The sequence below is a fragment of the Jaculus jaculus genome, chromosome 8 (assembly GCF_020740685.1).
Source record: "Jaculus jaculus isolate mJacJac1 chromosome 8, mJacJac1.mat.Y.cur, whole genome shotgun sequence".
Lineage (NCBI taxonomy): Eukaryota > Metazoa > Chordata > Mammalia > Rodentia > Dipodidae > Jaculus > Jaculus jaculus.
This window is the reverse complement of record NC_059109.1, coordinates 83302243-83329523: the sequence shown is the minus strand read 5'-3', so window position 1 is coordinate 83329523 and position 27281 is coordinate 83302243. Positions and strand designations below refer to the sequence as shown.

Sequence of the window (27281 nt, the reverse complement as noted above, 5' to 3'; positions counted from 1 at the left end):
AAGAGCAATTTTCTTTAAGTTCTCACAAGTATTAAAGCCAACATGGTCCTTAACTCCTGACCCACTTCCTGAGCACAGTAGGTAAAAGCCAAGGAACTCTATTATCAGGAGGGAGCTAGATGTACAACCTGCCAAATGGGAACCATAGCAGTTTAGCAGTGGGAAAGGCTTGGTTCTGAAGACAGAGTATACTTAGACTGTCCTGAGGAATGAGGAAGGAACATTGACAGAGGTCTGGTACATTTATGACAACTAAGAATTGAAGGTTATTAGGGACACTTACGTGTCACAGAGGGTGAAGGACTGAATGGGCTGGGAGGAAAGAAAAGCAAAATATGGCATGGATCAAAGACTGCCCTATAGGAAGCTAAACAAAGATAAAGGCAGCTGGAAAAGTTTGAGAATAAGGACACAGGACCAAGATGAAGGTTGCCTACTAGACAGGGAAGGAGCGGCTGAATCCAGCAGTGTTCTCTGGTCCAGGGGAAGCAGCATTGGGCTGACTTATATTAGAAAACAAAGTCTGAGGAAGAACAAAAATCTAAGGAGGGGAAGGCAGAGACACTAGACAGAGAGCATCAGCTGAAAAGGGGACAAGTGTCAAACCAAAAACCACAGGATGAGAAACAGTAAGACAGCCAGGTGTGATAGCACACACCTTTAATCCCAGCACTCAGGAGGATCTCTGAGTTTGAGGCCACCCTGAGACAATATAGTGAATTCCCGACTACAGTAAAACCCTACCTCAAAAAACCAAAAAAAAAAAAAAAATCAGAAGACGACAGAAAAGAGGAACAGGAATCAGAAGACTTCTATAGAGAATCACATACATCAAGGTCTCCAAAACAGAAGGGCACTATAAGAAAGAGTTCACTGGGCTAGGGCCTGGCTCAGTGAGTGGGGTCACATTTCCCAGCATGTGCTAGGCCCAAGGTTCATCTCCAGCACTGGTAGGGAAGGAGAACTGAAAGGAACACAAAATGATCCTGAAAGACTAGGCAGTAGATTCTGAAGAACATACTAAATACTAAATAGCAGGTCCAGGGCTGGAGAGATGGCTTAGCGGTTAAGCGCTTGCCTGTGAAGCCTAAGGACCCCGGTTCGAGGCTGGGTTCCCCAGGACCCACATTAGCCAGATACACAAGGGGTGCACGTGTCTGGAGTTCATGTGCAGTGGCTGGAAGCCCTGCCATGCCCATTCTCTCTCTCTCACTCACTGCCTCTTTCTCTCTCTGTCACTGTCAAATAAATAAAAATAAACAAAAAAAATTAAAAATAAATAAATAGCAGGTCCAATCAGAAAACAAAACAGCCAGGTATGCCAGTTCACACCTGTAATCTCAACATGTGGGAGAGACTGAGGTAGGAAGATTGCCTTGACCAGCCCAGACTTCAGAGTGAATTCCAGGTCCTATCATATGCAATGTGACCAGACAGACTAGCTAAAGCATGCTCTTTCCCTCTCTCAGTTTTTCAAAAGGCAGTCACACTATGTGCATCATAAGGAAGTTAAAGCTATAGGAGTAGCTAGCACAAATAAGATAGCCTCAGCAGTGCTCAGGAGTTGTCATACCAGAACACATACCCGAGGCACTAGAAGCTCTAAGTGCTGTTTTATGTGGCTTCTTGTGTCTGTGCTTTGCTTTATATTAAAAGCAGCAGCAATCAAGTTAACCATTATTCACAAAGTGGAGCATGTGTCCAGTTCATTTGTAGAGGCAAGAGGCCCTGGCACAACCATCCTCACTTTCTCCTTGAAAATATTTTTTTACAAAAAAGAGAAAGTCAAAGATCACAGAAGGACAGACAGATGGCTTAGTAGTGAAGGCACTTACCTGCAAAGCCTAAGGACCTAGGTTCAATTCCCAGTACCCACGTAAAGCCAGATGGGTAAGGTGGCACATGTGTATGGAGTTTGTCTGCAATGGATGGAGGCCCTGGCGTTACTATTCTTGCTCCTCAATCTGCCTTTCTCTCGCTCTCTCCTCATTAAAGCAAGAGGTGTGCAAAAGATTAGACTTAATGGCAATTCCATACTGATTTACGAATACAGTGATATTAAAAGTTTAAAGGGGGACTAGAAAGAGAGCTGTTGTTAAAGGTTCTTACTTGTACAAAGCCTGCTGGCCTGGGTTCAATTCTCCAATAGTCATGTAATGCCAGCCCCACGAAGTGGTGCATGCATATGTGTTTTGCATAGGCAACAGGCCCTGGCATACACATACATATATACATATTCTTTCTCTCCCTCCCTCCCTCCTTCCTTCTACTTCTCATAAATAAGTAACAGTATTTTTAAAACATAAAAGTTAAAAAGGGACTGGTAGCCAAACATGGTGGCACTCAGGAGGCTAAGGTAGCCATGAGTTCCAGCCCAGCTTGGGGCTAACAAAATGACTTTCAGGTCAGCCTGGGCTAGAGTGAAACCCTGCCTCAGAAAAAAAAGGGGACAGGACTGGGAAAATGGATCAGCTGTGAAAGCCACTTGCTTACAAAGCCTGCTAGCCTACCCCCATGTAAATCTGGATGGATTAAGGCATTTGCCTGCAAATGGACCCAGGTTTGATTCCCCAGGACCAACATTAGCCAGAAGCACAAGGGGGCGCACACATCTGGAGTTCATTAGCACTGGCTGGAAGCCCTGGCTTGCCCATTCTCTCTCTCTCCCTCTTTCTCTGTCAAGTAAATAAAAATATTTTTAAAACAGCAATTTTAAGGGGGAAAGTAATGCTTGTAGCACTTCAAACATTACTTTGATTTCTATCAGGTCAGAAAACACTAAAACAAATATGGGGCTGGAGAGAAGGCTTAGTGGTTAAAGTGCTTGCCTACAATGTGTCAAAGGACCCAGGTTCAATTCCCCAGGACCCGTGTTAAGCCAGATGTACAAGGTGGCACATGCATCTGGAGTTTATATACAGCAGCTGGAGGTCCTGGATGTCCATTCTCTCCCTCCCTCCCTCCCTCTCTCTCTCTCTCTCTCTCTCTCTCTCATTCCCTCCCCCCACCACCTCCTCATTTTCAAGCAAGTAAAAATATTTTTAGAAAATATGTACATTTAGGGCTGGAGAGAGGGCTTAGCAGTTAAGTGCTTGCCTGTGAAGCCTAAGGACTCTGGTTCGAGGTTCGGTTCCCCAGGTCCCACGTTAGCCAGATGCACAAGGGGGCGCACGCGTCTGGAGTTCGTTTGCAGAGGCTGGAAGCCCTGGCGCGCCCATTCTCTCTCTCTCCCTCTATCTGTCTTTCTCTCTGTGTCTGTCGCTCTCAAATAAATAAATAAATAAATTTTAAGAAAAAGAAAATATGTACATTTAATTCTGAAAAATATTTGTGGCAACATTATGTAAACCCCAGCAACACAAGATTATTAATTGCCCAGCAACCAAAGGGAAGAAAAATTACACTTCATGAGACTTGTTTCCATTTTGTCCCCAAACAGGAAAAAGGAGATAGGACCTTCTCCAAGATAGGGTATCATACAGATTAATTCCATGACTCCTTTTATTTTTTAATTTCTAGCCTGTCTATACACTAAATTCTCATGATAGTATAGTTCTTGTTTGGATATTGTTATTGTTTTAACTTACCTATTCATGTTTAGAGCATATATCTTAAATAAATGATATGGGTTTTTTTGTTTTGTTTTTGGAGGTAGGGTCTCACTAGCTCAGGCTGACCTGGAATTCACTCTGCAGTCTCAGGGTAGCCTTGAACTCATGGCAATTCTCCTACCTCTGCCTCCCAAGCACCTGGATTAAAAGCGTGCGCCACCACGCCTAGCTGATATATAATTTATATCCATACATAAAATTTGGACTCAAAAACATGAAGGAGGGCTACAGAGATGGCTTAGCAGTTAAAGTGCTGGCCTGCAAAGACAAAGGATGCCAGTTCGATTCCCTAGGACCGATCCATATAAGCCAGATTCACAAGGTGGTGCATGTGTCTGGTGTTGATTTGCAGTAGCTGGAGGCCCTGGAGCACTCTGCCTCTCCCCCTCTTCCCCTCCCCCAACCTCTGTCTCCCAAATAAAAAATAAATAAATAAAAACATGAAGGAAGTAAATTACACTTACAAAATCAATACAGTGCGAAGAAAAACACATAGATTATTTAGAAAAGAATTCAGCATCAAAAATATAGAGAAATACTCATCCAAGATAACTTCCTTTGGGGATTTGGAAGAATATCTCAGTAAAAAGATACTTACCTAGCATGTGCAAGCCCTCTACCCCCAAACAAAAAAAACGAAAAAGAGCTTATAACTGCCAACGTGGTTATGGTTCATATTTTAAGTACAACCAGCACTTGGGCAGTGGAAGCAGGAGGATGGTCTATGCAGCAACTTCCAGGCCAGCCAGGGCTACCTAATAAGACTTCCGAGGGGGGGAGGGAGGGAGGGGAGAAGAGAAAGAGAGGGGGGAGGGGGAGGAAGGGAGGGCAGGCAGGCTGGGGAAATGGCTTAGCAGTTAAGGCGTTTGCCTGTGAAGTTTAAGGACCCCAGTTTGATCCTCCAGGTCCCACAAAAGCCAGATGCACAAGGGGGCACATGTGTTTCCAAACATTTTCATTTGCAGTGGCTGGAGACCCTGACGCTCACTCTTTCTTTCGCTCTCTTTGTGCCTCTTCCTTTCTCTCTCTCAAATAAATTAATTGATTATACATTAAACTTAAGAAAGCTTAAATCAATGAAAAACTTACCTTGTGTTGTATTAGATTAAGCAACAGCTTTCAACCATTAAAATCAAATTTAAAAGTCACCTCATATAATTATAATAAAAACAGAAATATTACAGACTAGTTCAGTTCTTCAAGGTCCACTATATTATGAATAGTAGGTCCTCCCTTTGTATATGTGACCACCACTAGAAACAAGTCCACTTACCTCATGTTCTGAAAAAAGTGCTTTCAGCTGCCCCTTGGACCAGTAATCCAAAGCATATGCCAAAAGTCGCATGGCGATCGTATTAATTCTCAAGAAATTTCCAACAAATACCACCTGGTTAATATTCTAAGCACACCAAAAAAGGCAATTAGTTTGCATCTTAATGTCTGTTTTTTTCATAAAAGCTACACCTAGCATAGCATTATGCACAGAGCTTAACAGCAACTTGACTAAATTAAATTTAATCCAGTTGGTCCAGATCAAAGAAACTTTAATACCCAGACAATTCTGAACCTATTTCAAGTATACCCCAAAATGTACAGAAAATAGATTAAGAAAAACTTTTGTATTAAATATGATTTTTAAAAAGCACTATAAAAGAAAATATATACAAGTAGGCAAAAAAAACATTTAAGACCTCATGATGGTGGCTCTCATTCCTCATTCATAGTCATTTTCATATTCTTTTTCTCCTCCCTCCTTGCAAATAAAAATATTTTTTTAAGCAAGAAAAATTTTAGATCTATTTAACAATAAATCTACCTGAGATTTCCTCCCCAACATTAGTAAAGCTGATACAAGCTGATTCCTTCCCCATTGCTGAACATGATCTGAATGGTCCTATCCTATGCAGAATCCAGCAGTCTACAAGATGCATGGTCAAAGTCTAAGTCAAAGTGTCACTTACAAATAAGCCTTGTATCAAGAGTAAAGGACAACTTCACACTTAAAGATGTGGACTTACTACAGTTACCACTGCAAACAACCAACACCCAGCTCTATGTGAATAATTTATGACACAAGAGAATCTGATCAAATATGCAGACATGAACCATACAATATTTAAGTAAAAAACATAAAACTGTATGCATGCCAACTAAATGCCAGGAAAGGGAAATGCAGTCAAGAAAAAGGTAGTGTTCTAATTTTGAAATGAAGAAAGTTTAAATTATTTGGTTTGGGGGCTGGTAAACTAGCTCAGTCAATAAAGTGCCTTGCAAGCATGAGGAAATGAGGTTAGCCTGGAGTATCCATGTAAAAACGCCAGGTGTGGCAGCACTGGATGGGTGGAGTCAGGTCACTGAGGCTTGCTGAAGGTCAATTAGAGATCCTGTCTCAAAAAGTAGACAGCCTATCTAAGAAACACCCAAAGGTGTTCCCCAACCTCCATATGAATGCACACAAATGGGCATGTGCACCCTCATACATACACACACACACAGACTCACACATACACACAAATTTATTTGATATACAGTATCTTTTTAATTAAAAATAAAACCTCTTGTCCCTTTTGAAGTTTCTTTATAAGCTACATGAATAATTTTAAACAAAAATGTAGGGACAACCATGAAGCTGTAAACTGGATCCTAGATCCTCTTTCCCTAAGGGCAGCCCATTCTTGGTTCTTTCATAGCCCTGTACAATGCTGCTTGACCTGAATGCTACAAGGCAGCACTGTAAAGAAGCTGAAAGCACAAAGATATAGCTCTGCAGAGGTGGAGGGGAGCCAGGGTGGGCTTTCCTCTGACTGCCCAGTCTTCTCTCAGCTTCAGTGGCTTCCTGTGGATTCTTGTTCAGACCTCTAGAGCACCCAATGAGCATGGCTAGATTCAGCATTGTTACCCATCCCCACATCCTACTTCCAGGACCCTATCATCTGTACACTGGCTTCCTTTCTAGTCTTCCTCTACGTTTTCCTTAAGAGGTTATTTTAGCTCTGCAAAAAACAATGCTGGGCTGGAGAGAGGGCTTAGTGGTTAAGCACTTGCCTGTGAAGCCTAAGGACGCCAGTTCAAGGCTCAATTCCCCAGGACCCACATTACCCAGATGCACAAGGGAGCACACGCGTCTGGAGTTTGTTTACAGTGGCCAGAAGCCCTGGCGTGCCCATTCTCTCTCTCTCTCTCTCAAATAAATAAATACAAATGAACAAAAAATAAATAAAAATGCTTATCTTTCAGTAGGAATTGGCAGGTGCTTGACAACTAACCTATATTTGAAGAGTTAACTTTACACTGAAAGAGTCTACCCCATATGACTACCTTCAGGCACTATTCTAAGATAGACATTATTCCATGTCAAGGTGAGACTCAGGAAATTCAATAATTTTCTTAGAGCAACAGAAACCCATGTCCCCTTACTTCATTAAGGGCACACATTCTTGCTATGGAGCCAATGTTGTTGGTGATGGTGATCAAAGTTGCTCTGGCAAGGTCCTCTTTACTAACAGCCTCTCTCTTCTCCTTGCTCATCATGTTTCCAAAGCTGTTGGGGGGAAGGGGAATAACAAGTATTGCTAAACCAAAGGCCACACAGTCCAACAGAACTTCAGTGTTACTTTACTATGATAAAATTGACTTTTATAACAACCTGTTCAAGTCTTCCAAGTTTTTAATTACAATCATTGAGTTACTCTTAAAACAAAAAGAGAAATCATCTTCAAACAAAAGCATTCTAAATGTGCTTTCTGCTGAAATCCACCTTTGATATTAGGTAGTCCTCGATCCACTGGAAGGTGACATTGCCCCTGAAGCCACCAAAGTACCATTCCAAAAAGACATCTCTTGAACAATTCGTCCAAGTGCACTGATGTCCCACTCATACAGTCCCATCAACATCTAGGGAACTCATTTATCAGAGCAAAACAAAGTGCAAACAGCAAATCCAGCAAAAGATTTCCCTAGAAGGTTAAGTACTTAAAATTTCTTTCACCAACAGAAGTGCTACAGTAAATAAACCCAGGCAATCAGAAGAGGGAAGTGATGGCTAAGGAACAAATGCTGACACCACAAAAAATAAAATCTTAGCATTGACTCCATGCCTAACTAAAGTCGGTAAACAAGTGTGTGCATGAGTGCCCTTTCCGTTATTAGAAATGATGTGCTCCAAGATACAAAATAAAAATGTTTTTCCTCAATAATTTCAAAATAAAAATTAAGGGCCGATGGCTGATGAGATGGCTTAGCAGTTAAGGTGCTTGCCTGCAAAGCCAAAAGACCCAGGCTCAATTCCCCAAGCCATGTAAGCCAGATGCACAAGGTGACGCATGCATCTGAAGTTCGTTTGCAGTGGCTAGAGACCCTGGCATGTCCATTCTCATTCTCATTATCATCTTCCCTCTCAAGTAAGAAAAAAAATCCCAAATTGGGCTTGATGGAACATATCTATAATCCCAGCACTCAAGAGGCTGAAGCAGAATTGAAATATAGAGAAACCCTATCTCAGAAAAAGGAGAGGGCAATTCAGAAGATACTTCCATTTCAAAATTTTATGTATTTATTTGCATGTATAGGCATGCCAAGAACTCTTATTGCTACATTTTTGTGCCCAGCTTTACATGGATGCTGCAGAGTTGAACCTGCAGGGTTCAGTTTCCGAGTGCAACAAACATCTGATGTTCATTCACAGTGGCAAAGGCCCTGGGACATGTGCGCATGTGCACACACATAAATAATTTAACAAGGTTTTGCAAGCAAGTGCCTTTAACCACTGAGCAATCTCCTTGCCACAACACTTCCCTTGTTTATATTCATGTTTGTTTGTGAGAAAGAAAAAGAAAAAGGCAGAGAGAGTGTAAGTATGGATGCACCCACTGCCAACAAACTCCAGACACATTACTACCTTGTGCATCTGGCTTTCCGTAGATACGGGGGAACTGAACTTGGGCTATCAGGCTTTTCAAGCAAGCATCTTTAATTGATGAGCCATCTTTCCAGCCCAACACTTCCATTTTTGATGGAAATAAACAATTACAAATATACTGGGGCTGGAAAGATGGCTTAGCAAACCAAGAGTGATGGCATACACCTTTAACCCCAGCCTTGAGAGGCTGAGGTAGGAGGATCACCACTGAGTTCGAGGCACTGAGTACCCTGAAACTACATAGTGGTCAGCCAGCACTAGAGTTAAGACCCTACCTTGAAGAGAAAAAGAAAGAGAGAGAGAGAAAGAGAGAAAAAGAGAAAGAGAGAAAAAGAGAGAGAGAGGGAGGGAGGGAGGGAGGGAGGGAGGGAGGGAGGGAGGGAGGAAGGAAGGAAGGAAGGAAGGAAGGAAGGAAGGAAGGAAGGAAGGAAGGAAGGAAGGAAGGAAGGAAGGAGGAGATGGCTTAGCAGTTAGGGCGCTTGCCTGCGAAGACTAAGGACCCAAGTTCAATTCCCCGGTACCCACATAAGCCAGATATACAAGGTGGTGCATGCATGAGTCCATTTGCAGTGGCTAGAGGTTCTAGCATGTCCATTCTCTTTGGCTCTCTCCCTCTCTCAAGTAAGTAAATAAAAAAAATTTTTAAAGAATATATTGGACTACCAGGCATGGTGGCACACACTTGGGAAGCCAAGGTATGAAGACTGCTGTGATTTCATAGAGTACACAGTGAATTCCACATCAGCCTGAGCTAAAGAAGACCCTATCTCAAAACACACCCACACATACATACATATACACACATACACTCTCTCTCTCCCTCTCAACAAAATACAATTATACACTAAAATTGGGGGCTGGAGAGATGGCTCAGCTGTTAAGTGAGCTTCCTGTATAGGCATGAGGGCCTGAAGAGGCCTGAGACTGTCCAGTTCAAATCCCCAGATCCCATGTAAACAGCTGACCATGGCCACACATGACTGTAATCCCAGTCCCACAGAGAAACAAGAGGCTTGAAAATCATCTTAATCCCAAAAGCTCCAGAATCAGTAGAGACTCCAGCTCAAAGACAAGATCAGGTAGAAGAGTAATGGGGTAGGACACTCACCATTATATTTCAGACGTTAAACTCCAGCCACTATAGGTGAGTACCCATTGCAGCAGGCAAGCATATGGGATACATTACACCATACACACAGTCAAATTTCCTTTCATGCCCATTCTCTCTAATAAATAAATTATGTATGTAATATTTATATTTTTATATGGTATATTAAATTATATGTAATAGAATTAATATATGTACATATATAAAAGAACCCTAAAATCTATGGGCAATTGAGTGTTGATAAATGGGCTGAAAGAATTCAATTGGAGGGCTGGAGAGATGGCTCAGTGATTAAAGGCACTTGCTCACAAAGCCTGCAAGCCCTGGTTCAAATCCCCAGTACCCACAGAAAGCCAGATATACCAAGTGGGGCATGAGTGTGGAGTTCATTTGCAGTGACAAAAGACTCTATCATCCTCAGACATATTTCATTCATATTCTCTCTCTCTCTACCTCAAATGAATAAATAAAAATTTTTTGAAAATTATTTAAGGGCTGGAGAAATGGCTTAGTGATTAAGGTGCCTGCTTGTCTATGAAGCCTAAGGACCCACAGTTCAATTCCCCAGTACCCACATAAGCCAGATATACAAAGTAGTTCATGTGTCTGGAGTTTGTTTGCAATGGCTAGAGACCATAGTGCACCCATTCTCTATCTGCCTCTTTCTTTCTTTCCCTCTGTCTCAGATAACTAATTTTTTTTAAAATTATTCAGAAGGAAAAAAACACTCTTTTCAATAAATAGTGCCAGGACAACCGGACAACATCTGCTAAAGATGTCTACTTCTCAACACACACAAAAATTAACTTGGGACGGACATGGTGGTGCACACCTTTAATCCCAGCACTCGGGAGGCAGAGGCAGGAGGATTGCCATGAGTTCAAGGCCACCCTGAGACTCCATAGTGAATTCCAGGTCAGCCTGGGCTAGAGTGAGACCCTACCTCGAAAAACCAAAAAAAAAAAAAAAAAAAAAGGGCTGGAGAGATGGCTTAGCGATTAAGGCGCTTGCTTGCAAATCCTTGCTTGCAAATTGACCCAGGTTCAATTCTCCAGTTCCCATGTAAGCCAGATGTACAGGGTGATCCATGTGTCTGGAGTTCATCTGCAGTGGCTAGAGGCCTTGGCATGCTCATTCTCCCTCTCCTCTCCTCTCCTCTCCCTCCCTCCCTCTTTCTCTCTGTCTCTAATAAATAAAAATAAAAAGTTTTTTTAAAATTTAATTCAAAATGGGTAAGAGACCTAAATGTAAAAACTGAAACTATAAAGCTCTTAGAAGAAAATCAAGTTTCTTACATGTGCCACCAAAAACCTAAGAGAAAAAAAAAAAGTGCAATGGGCTTCACCAAAATTACAAGCTTCTGGTGGGGCATGGTAGTGCATGCCTGTAATCCCAGCCAGGGCTTTACAATGAGACTGTCTTTAAAAAAAGGCGGGGGGGGGGGGGGGCCAAGGGACTGAGGATGTAATTCAGTTGGTAGAGTGCTTGCCTAGCATACATGAGGCCTTAGATAGGATCCCCAGCTCTGAATAAACTGGGCATGGTGGCATATGCCTTTATTCCCAACACTTAAGAGATGGAAGCAAGAGAATCAGAAGCTGAAGGTCATGCTTCTGGCCATACTACCCTGAACATTCCTGATCTTGTCTGATCTCAGAAGCTAAGCAGGGTCAGGCCTGGTTAGTACTTAAGATGGTTGAATTGTAGTTCATCTTCCACTACATACCAAGATCAAGGCCAGACTATGCTACAAACACATGAAAATAGCTGCACAATTCTGTAAATACACTGAAAGTCACTGAATTGTACACATTTTTTTTTTGAGACAGGGTCTCATGTATAACTCACTATGTAGGCAGTAATGGCCAAGTATGACAAGAATTCTGTTCCCGCCTCCTAAGTGCTATTATTACAGGATTGTACCACCACAATACAGTGCTGGGGATTAAACCCAGGACTTTGTGCATGCTAGGTGAATACTCTACCAACTATGCTACATCCCCAACACTCAAACTGCACATTTCTAACAGGCAGCTTAAGGTACATAATTATTTCAATAAAGCTAGTTTTAAAAAGAAAATGTATGTCAGGCTGAAGAAATAGTTTAGCAGTTAAAGTGCTTGCCTGCAAAGCCTAATGACTAGGGTTCAATTCCCCAGTACTCATGTAAAGCCAGATGCACAAAGTGGTTCATGCATCTGGTGTTCTTTTGCAAGGGCTGGAGACCCTGGCATGCCCATTCTGTCTCTCTCCTCTCCTTGCTTGCAAATAAATAAAAATATTTTTAGGGCTGGAGAGATGGCTTAGCGGTTAAGCGCTTGCCTGTGAAGCCTAAGGACCCCGGTTCGAGGCTCGGTTCCCCAGGTCCCACGTTAGCCAGATGCACAAGGGGTGCACGCGTCTGGAGTTCGTTTGCAGAGGCTGGAAGCCCTGGCGCGCCCATTCTCTCTCTCTCTCCCTCTCTCTGTCCTTCTCTCTGTGTCTGTCGCTCTCAAATAAATAAATAAAAATTTAAAAAATATATATATATTTTTAAAAAATACTTATGTGTAATATTTAATATTTCTTACAACACACATATTCTCTTACCTTGAAGCCACAGCCCATCCAGGCAATCCAAACCTTTCATAATCTCCTCCATAAATGTCTCGCACCAGTTTATCTACTTTGGTGCTATCTCCACGAGATGCCATTTCAAGAGCTTCTTCAAATGTGGTACAACCAGTGAGAAGACAGCAGAGACCAAAAAAAGTTCCTCCTCCAAGACTGTGATTAAAAGCAAAGAATAAAGTATTATAGTTACTTTTTAAAAACAGGAACAGGGGCTGGAGAGATGGCTTAGCAGTTAAGGCATTTGCCTGCAAAGCCAAAGGATCCCAGTTTGATTCTCCAGGACCCACATAAGCCAGACGTACAAGGGGTCGCATGCATCTAGAGTTCATTTGCAATTGCTGGAGACCCTGGTGTGCCGTCCCCCCAACAAATTTATATATGTACACACACACACACACACACACACACACACACACACACATTTGGGAGGTAGAGGTAGGAGGATCACCATGAGTTCAAGGCCACCCTGAGAATACATAGTAAATTCCAGATCAGCCCAAGCTGGAGTGAGACCCTGCCTCAAAAAACAAAAACAACAATAACAACAAAAAACAAGGTGCCTCATATACTCCTTAAATGAACGCATCAAAGTGTACCAACAGCAAAGCAGTAAAACACATGTAAGGCCCATCCCCCTAGAACAGTCTAGTGCTTGCTAAGTATCAAATCCCAGGAATATATGAGCAAGCCCAAAATATCTAGGGCCTTGTTAACACCTCCTCTCTTTCCTCCTATGAAGTCATTCAAGTATCTTTGTACCCTAGACCCACAGATTCCTCCACTGATCTGTTTCCTTCCCAAAAAAATATTCATTTTTAGTTTGTTTTTAAAAAAAGTTTATCTAAGGACCTCGGTTCAGGGCTTGATTCCCCAGTACCCACATAAGCCAAATACATAAGGTGGCGCATGTATCTGGAGTTCATTTGCAGTGGCCAGTTAGAATACAAAGATTTATAGAGTGGATTAAAAATGGCTTGCCAAAGGACCCAGGTTTGATTCCCCAAGATCCACATAAGCCAGATGCACAAGGTAGTACATGCATCTGGAGTTCATTTGCAGCAATTGGAGGCCCTGGTGCACCCATTCTCTCTCCCTCTTTCTCTGTTGCTCTCAAATAAAGTTTATCCCAATCCCCAATTCCTTTTCTTTGTTTGACATCTTAACATATAAACCAAAACACATTTATTCTCCACCTGCTCTTCTCTCTCTGCAGGTCACTTTCCATTGATCAGTACCTAAACTTCTAGATCTCGTACCATCCCACAGCTGTCTCTTGCCTCCAGCCATCCCCTGCTAGACTTATATAATTCTCTAAGGTCTCTGTGTCTATAGTGTAAAATCCACAGGTTTCAAAGCTAGTACCTTCTCTTTCAAGAGCCTACCTAGTAACTCTAGCTACTCTGTACATGCACCCTATAAACTACCTAAGAGCAAGGCGTATGGGTTTAATGCGTGTTAATACAACAATATGAAACTATAATAACACCCTAAGCAAAAGAGATTACTAAAGTAGGTCATATCAGAATTTTCAAAGAGAAAAAAAATGTACTTAATCTCAGGAAAAATAAAAATCTTCCACAACTTGAATAGATTCCTGAAGGTGTATTTTGATAGCTGAAAAGTCAAACTATTACACTGAGAATAAATAAGAGACTTTAAGGCCAGGTGTGGTGGTGCATGTCTTTAATTTCAGCACTCGTTCTCGGGAAGCAGAGGTAGGAGGATCACTGAGTTCAGAAACCACCCTGAAGTGAGACTATAGTGAATTCCAGGTCAGCATGGGCTAAAGTGAGACCCTACCTCTAAAACAAACAAAAAATAATAATGATGAAAAAAAGAATAAACAGAGACTTTTAATATAAAAGATTTACCTGGTGCCTGTGACTCTCTTGTAATTATCTTTGGAGTATACCGCCAAGATGCTAACCCCTGAGCCAATATTCACCAGAAGCAGAGGGTATGGGTTTTTCAAGTCAAATGGCAACTTCTGACACTTTTCAGAATCAGCAGGGTTTTCAAAGTAATAGCACGGAGACCGTCCATTGAATCCAACTGAGTCAATGTACAAAATTCCTTTTATTAAGCAATCTAGTTCATCCAATTTGCAAAGCTGAAGATCACCTATCTGTAATTAAATAAGAATGTATTCAGACTTTTTAATAGGCTGGCAGAATTTTATTGGGGGGAAGGGTTTTGATACAAAGCCTCACTTTGAAGCCTAGGCATCAAACTCACAGCAATCCTTCTGTCTCAATCTGCCAAGTACTAAGATTACAGGTGTGAGCCACCATGCCTGGTGAATAGAAAATTTTAAAATTCCATTTAAAAAGATCTCAACAATGCAGCATAAAAGCATGCCCACAGATGTGTATCATATGTGCGTACTTTGCAGAACAGATCTGGGGACAGCAAAAGCAAAAACAAAAACAGACTTGGCTCTCACACAGCCAAATACATTGTACACAAAACACTGCAATAGGTAAGGAAGTTTTCCCAAAATAACAACTAAGTACTTAAAAGATCTGTTACACAGCTGGGTGTGGTGCTTTAATCCCAGCACTACACTCTGCAGGCAGAGGTAGGAGGAACACCACTGAGTTTAAGGCCACCCTGAGACTACATAGTGAATTCCAGGTCAGGCTGGGCTAGAGTAAGACACTACCTTGAAAACCCCCCAAAAAAGAATCATCATCAAACAGAAAACAGAAACTCTACCAGCAGGGACAATGAGGCAGAAACATAGCTAAGGCCATGACTTCCAGAGCACCTGGTGACAATAACAGGAGCCATGAAGACTGGTATCTAACTTGGAGAAGATCATACCAAAAGACACCATGTCTTACTATTTAACAGCCTAAAGCTGGAGCTCTAGCTCAGTGGCAAAGCACTCAACTAGCATATACAAGAACCTGGGGTGGGAATACATGCCTGATACTGATAAACCTAAGACACAAGTCATGAACCCTAGGAGTGTAATGTCTGCTGGTGTCTGCCTAAATGCATCTATTATGCTCACCAAACTACCCAGTAAGCAATTCTCTTAATGTCTATATCCATATATTAATGCTATTCTCACTTTTGATTAGCGAAGTTTCTCTTTTCAAATGGTGGTGACCACTGGGATGACTCAGAAGGCACCATAGTGCTGAGAAGTGACAGAGGAGTACTTAGCACGGAAACATCCCTATCACATTTTCCAAGACTCAGGGTCCACTGAGGAAGAGGTGGCAGAAAGAAGGTTAAGAGCCAAAGGAAGGGTAGGACTCCTTACAACATGCCCTCCAGACACAAGATGTCCTGGATAGCCAGAACCTCGTAGTGCCAGGCACTACCTACACAAACCCATCACAATAAGAGGAAAAGATGATGACATCAAAATAAAAGAGACTGATGGAGAGAGGGAAGGAATATGATGGGGAGTGGAGGGAAAGTGGGGGTGGGAGGGGATTACCATAGTTTATTGTTATAATTATGGAAGTTGTTTAAAAATTTTTAATAAAAACCTGTGTTGAAGTCTCAGTTCTTAAAGGAAAAAAAGAAAAGGAAAACTAGCTAAAGCCAAAGACTATCATGTGCCCACCTAGAAAGATTTCTAGCCAGGCGTCGTGACACATGCCTATAATTTTCACATATTAAGTCCAGAGGATGTCAGGTGTCCTCCTCTATAACTCTTCTGCCTTATTTCCCCAAGAGAGAAGCTCACTGAACCTGGAAATGCTGTTAATTTGGTTAGACTACATGACCAGTAAGCCCCAGCAACATCCTGTCCCCTGCTCCCCTTTGTACTGGGGCAACAGGCATGTGCCGACATGTTTAGCTATTTATGTTGACACTGAGGATAAACTTAAGATCCTCGAGCTTGTACAGCAAGCACTCTTCGTCACTGAGCCACCTCCCAACCCCCTGGAGTGTTCATCACTGTCATTTCACCTGGCCAATGCCTCATGTCAAGATGAATACTGTGTACCAAAACTTTTATTTCTCAGCCATATAATTTCATACTGGTAGCTGTTAGAAGCCAAGTTTTTGACACTGTTTATCAAACTAATTTCTACTTTTATCCTTCCTATAATTCAAGTTATTCAAAACCGTTCTGTTGTGTTATTATTCCTAATGAATTTCACACTAATTGACATAATGACTGAATCCACAGGTAATTTCACTAGCCCAAATTACTCAGAACACTAAGTTTGGGACCAAGAGGAAAAGTCAACATAAAGAAAATCTGATTCACATTAAAATAGAAACTCATTTTTTAAAAATTGCTAGGCTGGTGTAACGACTGCTGATGTCTGGCTAAATGTATATACTATGCTTATCAAACTGCCCAGGAAGCACTTCTCTTAATGTTCATACCCATATATTAATGCTACTCTCACTTTTGGCAGAAAATCTTCACTTTTCAAGTGGCAGTGACATTGGGATGACTCAAAAGGTATCATGGTGCTGAAAGAAGTGACAGGAATGCTCAGCACTGCAAATCTCTATCACACCTTCCAAGGCTCAGGGTCTAATAGAGAAGAGTTGGCGGAAAGCATGTAAGAGCCAAAGGAAGGGTAGGACTCCTTACAACGTGCTTCCCCCAGACATAAAATAGCCTGACTATCCATGACCTCACAGTGACTGACACTACCCACACAATACCATCGTAATAGGAGGAAAAGACTTCCAGTTAAGATGGCGGCGTAGGTACCATGCCAAAGAAGCTCAGGGGGGTAAAAGCCAAAAAAAATCTCAGCAAAATACACACTTTTACTAAAAAGTGAGGTGTATAGGAAATTGAAATGGCAACAGAGAAGTAGGAGAGATCCAGAGCCCACACAGGGCGGCAAAAGCAGCTCGGGCAGATCTGTCGACGCCGCCAGGCTCTGCTTGAGCCGCAGGAAAAGCCAGGTGAGGGGAGTTTTAACTCACTTTCACTCACAACACAGCTCTACACGAACTCAGAAACATGAAGGGAGAGCAGCAGTGAACAATGGAGGACCAGATCACAAGGTAGAAGAACATGTGGAGCAGCAAAAGAACTAGAGCAGCATCAGCAGCCTCCCCTCCCCCACCGCCAGTGCCCAGCTCCAGTGAACATAGCTCGGTCCAGGGACCCAGCTACGCCTACTTGAACCAACAGCCAGACCCAAGCAGCAGCAGAAGTAACTGGGATTAACCAGGGAAGGGTCTCACCTGGTCACAAACTGACTTGGAACCCTCAACAGATCAGAAATCAACCTCCTTGTTGTCAGGATTAAGGGTGTGGGCGGGGCACCACACACCCTAAGGGACAGTTAGAGGATCTAGTTGTCATAATACCTACTCTTAGATACTCTGAGCTGTTTTTCCTTGAAAGTGTACATTGTTTGGTTAAGTTTTAGAATCTGCCTGTATTTTGTTCCACTCAGTCTACTTGAATACTCTTCATAGCAGGCAAACCCAACACCTAGGGTCACTTTTGTAGATACTCTGAGAGTCTTGAGAGCCACACTGTCTGATGAATACCCAGCTAACTAGAAAATCCAATCATTAAATAATCCAGAATGCAAAAATATATACATTGTAACACAAGAAACACCAAAAATCAAGACAATATAAACCCAACAAAAACTATTAATACATCAGTAATGACCTTCAGTGAGAATGAGTTAGAGGAAATGCCTGAGAAAGATTTCAAAAGAATGATTATAAATATGTTCAAACAAGAAATCAAAGGAATGAAAGAGGAAATCAAAGAAAACACAGGACACCTATTTAATGAAATACAGAGGTCAATACTACACATAAATAAAGACATAGAAATAATAAAGAAAAACCAGTCAGAATTACTAGCAATGAAGAACACAGTTAATGAAATTTAAAACTGTACAAAATATCACCAGGAGAATGGATGAAGGAGAGGACAGAATATCTAAGATAGAAGACTACACAGCAGATCTAATACAGTCCAACAAAAAGAAAGACAAACTAACAGAAAAGTATGAGTGGGAATTTCAAAATATTCGGGACACTATGAAAAGATCAAACATAAGAATTCAGGGCATAGTAGAAAAGGAATTTCACACCAAAAGCACAGTAAGCGTTTCCATCAAAATAATAGAAGAAAACTTCCCCCAAATTGGGAAAGAGATGCCAATGCAAATACAGGAATCCTTTAGAACACCAGCCAGACAAAACCTGGAAAGAACCTCTCCTCGTCGTATTATAATCAAACTACCAAACACACAAACCACAGAAAAAATATTGAAAGAGTTCAGAGAAAAATCAAGTTACCTACAAAGGCAAGCCTATCAGGATTATAGCAGATTACTCAACACAAACTTTAAAAGCCAGAAGGGTGTGGAGTGATGTATTCCAAGTCCTGAAAGATAACAACTGTCAACCAAGGTTACTTTATCTTGCACAACCATCCATTCAAATAGATGGAGAAATAAGGACATTCCACAACAAAAGCAAGCTAAGGGAATATTTGAAGACAAACCAGCTCTACAGAAAATACCAGAAAGAATCCTCCATGCCAAAGAAAAAAAGCACACATATAAGTAACTGGGGGAAAAAAAAAAAAAAAAAAAACAATACTCAAATATTAGTTAACACAAGAAAGCAAAGGTAAAACTGGAAGAACTACAAAAAAACGGCAAAAATGAATACAAACCTTTCAATATTATCTCTTAATATCAACGGCCTCAATGCCCCAACCAAAAGGCATAGGTTCGCAGACTGGGTTAAAAAGCAGGATCCTTCAATTTGTTGCCTCCAAGAAACCCACCTTTCTACAAAGGATGGAAACTACCTTAGGGTGAAAGGTTGGAAAATGGTGTTCCAAGCAAATGGACCTTGAAAACAAGCGGGGGTTGATATCCCAATATCTGACAAGGTAGACTCCAGTCCAACATTACTTAAGAAACATAAGGAAGGTCACTTTATATTTATTAAAGGCACACAGGAGGACATTACAATCCTAAACATATATGCATCTAACATGGGGGGGGGGGCAAATTCATCATGGATATGGAAAAAGAGGAACCCTTCTACACTGTTGGTGGGAATACAATCTGGTCCAGCCATTGTGGATATCAGTGTGGAGGTTGCTAAGACAGCTAAAAATTGATCTACCATATGACCCAGCTATAGCACTCCTAGGCATATATCCTAAGGATTCATCCCATTTCCTTAGAAGTACATGCTCAACCATGTTTATTGCTGCTCAATTCATAATAGCTGGGAAATGGAACCAGCCTAGATGTCCCTCAACTGATGAGTGGATAATGAAGATGTGGCACATTTATACAATGGAGTTCTACTCAGCGGTAAAGAAAAATGGAGTTATAAAATTTTCAGGAAAATGGATGGACCTGGAAAGGATTATACTAAGTGAGGTAACCCAGGCCCAGAAAGCCAAGCGCCATATGTTCTCTCTCATATGTGGATCCTAGCTACAGATGGTTGGGCTTCTGTGTGAAAAGAAAAAACTCAGTAGCAGACACCAGTAAGTTAAAAAGGAGATATAAAGGGAAGAGAAAGGAAGGGAGGAGGGTACTTAATAGGATGGTATTGTATATATGTAAGTAGAATAGATAAACGGGGGTGAAAAGGCCCAAAGTGAGGTCAGGGGAAGAGACTGAGTGAAAGAAAGGTGGAGGGACAGCTAATCAAAATCTAAGAGGATGCAAATAAATCATATGGAATCCTCCAGTTTCGGACAATGGTACACTCAGGAGCCATAGATCATTGTTAGAAAATTTTCAGTGCCAGGGATGGGATACCTCCAGTGAGTTGATGGCCAAGGAGGTCCCTGATGCCCCCAAAACATTATAGGCCACTGCCAAGGCCCTTGGTTTCCCACCAAGAATTGATGGTAAGACCATATTGCTGAAGATTCCACATACTTGGGCTGCAAGGCCACTGAGAAATCCTGCTGGAACTGAGCAACCTCCTCCATGTAGACCAGCTGACAGAAAGCTGGAAGAAGCCATTCTACAGGCATTTCAATGGGAGAAAGAGATACCACCAGTGAAGATACTCAACAGTGGACACTGCAAGCCTTATAATTGACTAGCCAGGCCAAATGAACCAACAGGTATAATGTGTATGTGTTTATATTATGTTTATATTTATATTTATATTATATATGGCATGTCTGTCATGTTGGAAACCAGTTGCCCTCTAATTGGACTGGAGGCTTATAATTGACCAGCCAGGCCAAATGAGCCAACAGGTATAATGTATATAAGGTATAATGGCATGTCTGTCATGGTGGAAACCAACTGCCCTCTAATTGGACTGGAGGCTCGCTCCATGGGGGGGGAATACATCCCTGATACTGAAAACTTAAAAACAAGGGTAGTCATGAGCCCTAGGGGTGTAAAATCTGCTGATGACTGGATAAGTGTATATACTATGCTTATCAAACTGCCCAGTAAGCTCTTCTCTTAATATTTATACCCTTACATTAAGGCTACTCTCACTTTGGGTAGAGAATCTTCGCTTTTCAGATGGCAGTAACCTTGGGATGACTTAGAAGGTGCTGGAAAGAAGTGATTGGAGTACTCAGGGTCTAATGTGGAAGAGGTGGCAGAAAGAATGTAAGAGCCAAAGGGAGGGTAGGACTCCTTACAACATGCTCCTCCAGACACAAAATGGCCTGTATATCCATGACCTCACTGTGCCTGACACTACCTACACAAGACCATCATAAGAGGAGGAAAAGATCATGACATCAAAATAAAACAGAGACTGATTGAGATGGGGAGGGGATATGATGGAGAATAGTATTTCATAGGGGAAAGTGGGGGGGGGGAGTTATTACCATGGGATATTTTTTATAATCATCAAAGTTGTTAATAAAAACTTGAAAAAAATTAAAGCTAGACATAGTGGAACATGCCTTTAATCCCAGCACTAGGGAGGCTGAGGTAGGAGGATCACCATGATTTCAGGGCCAGCCTGGGGCTACAGAGTGAGTTCCAGATCAGCCTGAACTAGAGGGAGACCCTGCTTCAATTTTTTTTTTTATTAAGATGTGTGTGGTATTATGGGTAATGATGCACACATGCATGCATGTGGAGGCAAGACGAACATTTATCACTCATCCTTGAGACAGTCTCCCCCACAATCTGGAGCTGCTGCCAGTGAGTCCCAGCAATTCTCCAGTCCCCCCCACCCAAAAGGGGTTACAGACATGCGTGCCCACACACAGCTTTTTATCTGAGTTATGGGGAATCAACTGGGCGGTCTTTAGACTGAAAGGTCTTCGTGCATAAGCACCAAGAACTGCTGAGCCATTTCCCCAGCCAAAAGATCAGTCATTCTTAATGCACAAACAAGATTTAATAAACACTTTACTTCATATAGTTTTAACTGTAACACTGGTACCATTAAAAGGGAAAACCTCAATAGCTTAAGACCAATTCTTAAGATAACAAAGTCCATTTTACACCTTCTGCTGAGCCTCTGTTAATGGCCTGAATAGTTTTTGAGTATGTTGCAAAGGGTCCTTGAAACAGAGAGGCTTTCTTTACCTGTATGTGTCTGTTATAATCTAGAGTCCCTTGGGAAGCTCCCACAAAGGATAAGAACTTTCTATCCTGCTACCTCCCCAGAGTTCACAAATAGAAAGGAAACCACTGAAAATCAAAAACCAAGAAAAATCCAAGAACAGAATAAAAAACCTTGCTGCAGGCAAAAACTGGGAGCAAAAAAAAAAAAAATGAAATAAGGTTGTGTGTGTGTATGCATGCAAGAAAAAACTACTGAGCCGGGTGTGATGGTGCATGCCTTTAATCCTACTCCCACTCGGGAGGCTGAGGTAGGAGATTTAACATGAGTTTGAGGCAAGCCTGAGCTATAGAGTATGTACTAGGTCAGCCTAGGCTAGAATGAAACCCTGGTTCAAAAAACACTCAAAACAATTTAGAAAAACAGTCGCTGAAGGTATTTTTAAATCTGAATTACACCTTGAAAGTTACTTCATGGTCCAGGCCAAGTCATGTGTTAATTTTCACACCTATTATCAAATTAACCCTCAAAGGACCTACCTAGCCTTGAAGGCCTTTCTTACTATCCACAGAACAAAAGCAAAATTCAAATACCAAGTACTACTAGCCCTACAGGCCAGTATGGTGAGGGCTTGGTAAGCAAGGATAGCCCAGGGAGGGGACAGAGCTCAATGGTAGACCTTTGCTTACTTTGAGATAGCTCTGTCAGCCTGATCTCAGACCAGCTCTGTGTATCTTATTTGTTTGTTTTTTTAGTTTTTTGAGATAGAGTTTCACTCTAGCCCAGGCTGACCTGGAATTCACTATGTATCTCAGGGTGGCCTTAAATTCATGGTGATCCTCTTACCTCTTCCTCCCAAGTGCTGGGATTACCTCTAACTCTCTTGAATCCACTTTTAACCAGAGTCCCTTCTTTTTTTATTAGTAGATATAGCAGACAACAATTGAGAGGGGACAAGAAACTGTGTAATACATGACAGGATACAATTTACAATTTTATAACCCAATTTTTAATTTTCAATGTCATTAATGAGAATTAATGATGTCATTTCCTCACAGGCAGGTATTTTATTCTTGCTTATCCCAGATTCATTAAGAAATGACAAATAAATAAATAATAAAAAGAAAGGACAATATAAAATGATCTTTTAGAAGTTCTGTTCTTGGGGCTGAGGAGATGGCCCAGTAGTTAAATATATTTGCTTGTGAAGTCTGCTGGCCCAGAATCAATTCCCCAGTCACCCATCCAGAAGCATGTTTGTCTGTATCAAGAGACCCTGGTACATGCATGCATAGACACATGCACACACACAAAATAATATTTTTTTAAAAAGTAGTTCTGATTTTCATACAAACATCTCAATTAGACAAACAGTAAACTATATAACAACTCCTACCACTAACTTATGTTTAATCTTCATCTCACTCAAGAAACTTGAAGTTCCATTATAAATGGAAATGATTCTACCACTTATAATTGAAATCATTTTAACAATCAAACTACCGTAAATTGTATATAAGCTAAAAATGCATACTGTGAGAAAATCCTGCTCAAATTTGTATGCTCCACCTCCAGTGGCACAAAAGACATTGTGGAGACTTGAGAAGTTTTTATCTCTGCCCATTTGAATGAAAGCAGGCATGTCATAAGTGGGAAAGCGTATAAAGTGCAGATTGCCTTTGCGTCCACACAGAGTCAGGTCCTTCAGCTCCAGGTGCACATCCCGGATTCCTGTGGTGCCATAAGCCACATTGGAGGTCAGGTACTTCCGAATGCTTTTAAGACTCTCTACTTCCTCCTCCTCTTCTTCAGCAGTGATGTCTTTGGGTTCAAAATAAACAAGCTTGACCAGGGTTCCACCAATATCCAAGCCAAACCATGGAAAAACTATAGGAAAGAAAAAAAAAAAAGAATAACTTTTGTCTAAAATCTAAGCTTATTAGACTAGCATCTTATTTTCACACAGTGGTCATCAAGGGATATAATTCTAAGCTAAAAGGTTCTGGAGGAATGTGATTCCCTCTGATTTGGAAATACTAGGACTTATATCAAAATATTAAAAAGTCCTTTCTGGGGTTGGAGAGATTCCCCAGTGTTTAAGGCACTTGCCTGCAAAGCCTAATAACCCTGGTTCAATTCTCCAATACCACTGTTAAAAGCCAACGCACAAAGTGGCACATGCATCTGCAGTTCATTTGCAGTGGCCCATTCTCTCTGTCTCTTTGTGCATATATTTAAAAAAAAATTTTTTTTTTTTTTGGAAAAAAGTCCTTTCTGTAAGGACAAGCCAAAATTAAACTATGAAACACTTTGGAAACAAAATGTTCCCAGTCAACCTGGGTAGGAGAGAGACCTGCGAGGAGGGGGCCTCTGGAGACAGCTCAGTCGGTTAGCTGCTTGCCTTATAAGCACAAGGACTTCAGTTCAAGCTCCATTACCCACAAAAAAATGGCAGATAGTGTGGCACATACTTTTGATCCCAGTGCTGCAGAGGGAGAGACAGAGGATCCCTGAGGCTTGCTAGCCAGCCAGTCTCACCTTCCTTGGCAAGCTCCAGTCCAATGAAAGACCCTATCTCAAAAAAAGTGGACAGCATTCCTGAAGGTAACAACCAAGGCTTTCTTCTGGCCTCCACACACATGCATTTTTTTAGAAGCCAGGCATGGTGGTGCACGCCTTTAATCCAGCACTCAGGAAGATCTCTGTGAGTTAGAGGCCACCCTGAGACTACATAGTGAATTTCAGATCAGCATGGACTGGAGTGAAATCCTACCTAGAAAAGCAAAAAAAAAAAAAAAAAAAAAAAAAAGCAGGAAGAAGAAAAAGAAATGATGGAAACAGGAGGGAGGGAGGGAGGAAGGGAGGGAACTCCCCATATTAAGTCTCAACCTTAAAAAACAAAAATTGAAGATAAAAACTTTTCCTTCCTACTGGCTTAAAGAAGAAATGTTGAGACCTGGGCAGAGCTATCTCAGTGGATCAAGTGTTTGCTGTGCAACTATGAGTACCTGAGTTTAAAATCCCTATGCCCCATGTAAAAGCCAGAAGCAGTAGTCTTCTGTACTTCCTGTGTGTCTATGACAAGCAGATGGGAGAAGACTCTTCAGCTTACACTGCAAGCAAAACAGCAAGCACTGCCTCAAAATGAGGTGGGAGGCCAAGACTGACCCAAAAGTTGTCCTCTGACTTCAACATATGCATCATAACATGCACATGCCACACACACACACACATGCAAATGCACACACAGCAAGCACTACAAAAATCAAGAAGAATGACAGGAATTGATACACATCTTTCAACCATAACTGAGTATCAATGGTCTCAATGCTCCAACCAAGACACAGACTTGCAGACTGGATTAAAAGGCAGGATCCTTCTGTTTGTTGCCACCAAGAAACTCACCTCTCCTTAAAAGACAGACACTACCTACAGGTGAAAGGATGGAAAATGGTATTTCAAGCAAATGAGCCTAAGAAACAAGCAGGTGTTGGATTCTAATATCTCACAGAATAGACTTCCAACCAACATTAGTCAGAAGAGAAAAAGGTGTTATAGACAGCTCTACAATGCTGGGATGAATATCCAAACCAGACAGTTTATGAGAGGAAGGAATTTATCTTAAGCTTACAGATCTAAGGGAAGTTCCATATACGGCAAAAGAAGACAGCTCCCATTCATAAATCCAAGCAGAGAAAAACTACCACCTGCCAGCAAACATAAAACCAACAGCAAGCAGGGACTGAGCAGAACTCAAATCTCACTGCCTACCTTTGGGCTTGAATTCAGATCCACTTCCTCCAAAGATCAGCTCCCCAGTGACACCTCCTCAAGCCAGGTGGATGAAGACCCAAGTTAGAAGTTTTTGTTTGTTTTGTTGTTTTGTTTGTTTGCTTATTTTTCAAAGTAGGGTCTCACTCTAGGCCAGGCTGACCACGTGGCCTCAAACTCACAGTGATCCTCCTACCTCTGCCTCCCAAGTCCTGGGATTAAAGGCATGCGCCACCACACCTGGCTCCCAAGTTAGAAGTCTTAATAAACATCTGAGTCTATGGAGGACATACATTCAAACCACCACATCCCATCAAATAATAAAGAAGGTCACTTTATACTGATTAAGGGAACAATCCAACAATACATTTCTAAACATGCATGCACTGAGCACAAGTGTACCCAATTTCATGACACAAACACTACTAGATTTAAAATCAGATAACCCTAAGCACAATACTGGTGGGTGAGTTCACTATCCCACTAATAACAGTTGACAGGTAATCTGGCAAAAAATAAAGAAAAGCATGTGTATTAATGACTTCATAGAACAAATGGACCAAACAGACATCTAACCAAGCATTCCATCCAAAAACTGCAGAATATGCACTCTTTTTAGCAGCACACAGAACATTCCCTAAAATAAACCATATATTAGGACACAAAGAAAATTTTAACAAATTCAGGAAAAGTAAAAATATCCCTTGTACTCTGATGGCAATGGGATAAAGCTACAACTCAACAGCAAGAAAGACTATAGAACATTCACAAACTCATGGAAATTAAACAATACACTACTGAATGATGAATAGGTCACTGAAGAAATCAAAAAGGAAATAAAATGTCCAGAATCAAGCAAAGCATGGTGACACACACCTTTAACCCCAGAACTAGGAAAGCTGAGGTAGGAGGATCATGTGAGTTCAAAGCCACCCTAGGCTACAGTGAGACCCTTGCCTCAAAAAAAAAAAAAAATCAACAATCAAATGATAATAAAAATTAAAACATACCACAATGGGGTGAAACGGCCTAAGTGAGGTCAGGGGAAGAGATTGAGAAAGGTGGAGGGAGGACTAATCAAAATCTAAGAGGATATAAATAAGTCATATGGAAACCTACTTTTTTGGACAATGGAACACTCAGAAGCCATAAATTGTTACTAGAACATTTTCAGTGCCAGGGATGGGATACCTTCCAGTGAGCTATTGATCAAAACGTTACAGGCCACTGCCAATGCCCTTGGTTTCCCACCAGGAATATATGGTAAGACCCTACTGCTGAAGACTCTACATACTTGGGCTACAAGGTCACTGAGAAATCCTGTTGAAGCTGAGCTGAACACCTCCTCCATGTATGCCAGCTGACAGAAAGATGGAAAAATCCACACTGCATGCAGTTCAACGGGAGAGAGAGAAATCACCAGTAGAGATACTCAACAGTGGATCCTGCAAGCCTTAAATTTGGCCAGTCAGGCCAAATGAGCCAGTGGATCCAACAGTGGCATGTCTGTTATGGGGGAAACCAACCACTTTCTAATTGGACTGAAGGCCCACTCAATGGAATGGAATATCCAATACTGAAAACCTACAACAGGGGTAGTCATGACCCTTATGGGTGTAATGTCTGCTGGTATCTGGCTAAATGTATAAACTATGCTCATCAAACTGCCCGATAAGCAATTCTCTTAATGTTCATACCCATATATTAATGCTACTCTCACTTTTGGTTAGCCAAGAAGCTTCTCTTTTCAGATGACAGTAACCTTAGGATGATTCAG

General features: G+C 41.5%; 2 protein-coding genes across 3 annotated transcripts in view; both read right to left on the bottom strand.

The window, feature by feature from the left end:
• LOC123453226 (pantothenate kinase 2, mitochondrial) overlaps positions 1-27281 on the bottom strand; it is a 67984-nt gene that overhangs the window by 3145 nt on the left and 37558 nt on the right. The window contains exons 1-4 of one of the 2 annotated variants that reach the window (XM_045157425.1): positions 23411-23542; positions 12227-12403; positions 7029-7152; positions 4885-5010 (exon numbers count right to left, since the gene is read on the bottom strand). In XM_045157425.1, the coding sequence (XP_045013360.1) occupies positions 4885-5010; positions 7029-7152; positions 12227-12330 (354 nt within the window). In that variant the 5' untranslated portion in view covers positions 12331-12403; positions 23411-23542. Of the gene's footprint in view, positions 1-4884; positions 5011-7028; positions 7153-12226; positions 12404-23410; positions 23543-27281 lie in introns of those variants that run through there. The other variant, XM_045157426.1, reaches the window with a different exon arrangement.
• The window catches only part of LOC101610050 (pantothenate kinase 2, mitochondrial), a 43192-nt gene continuing 38075 nt past the window's right edge, over positions 22165-27281 (bottom strand). Inside the window, 1 exon segment of the mRNA XM_045157033.1 lies at positions 22165-23620. Within this exon segment, the coding sequence (XP_045012968.1) occupies positions 23112-23620 (509 nt within the window). The 3' untranslated portion in view covers positions 22165-23111.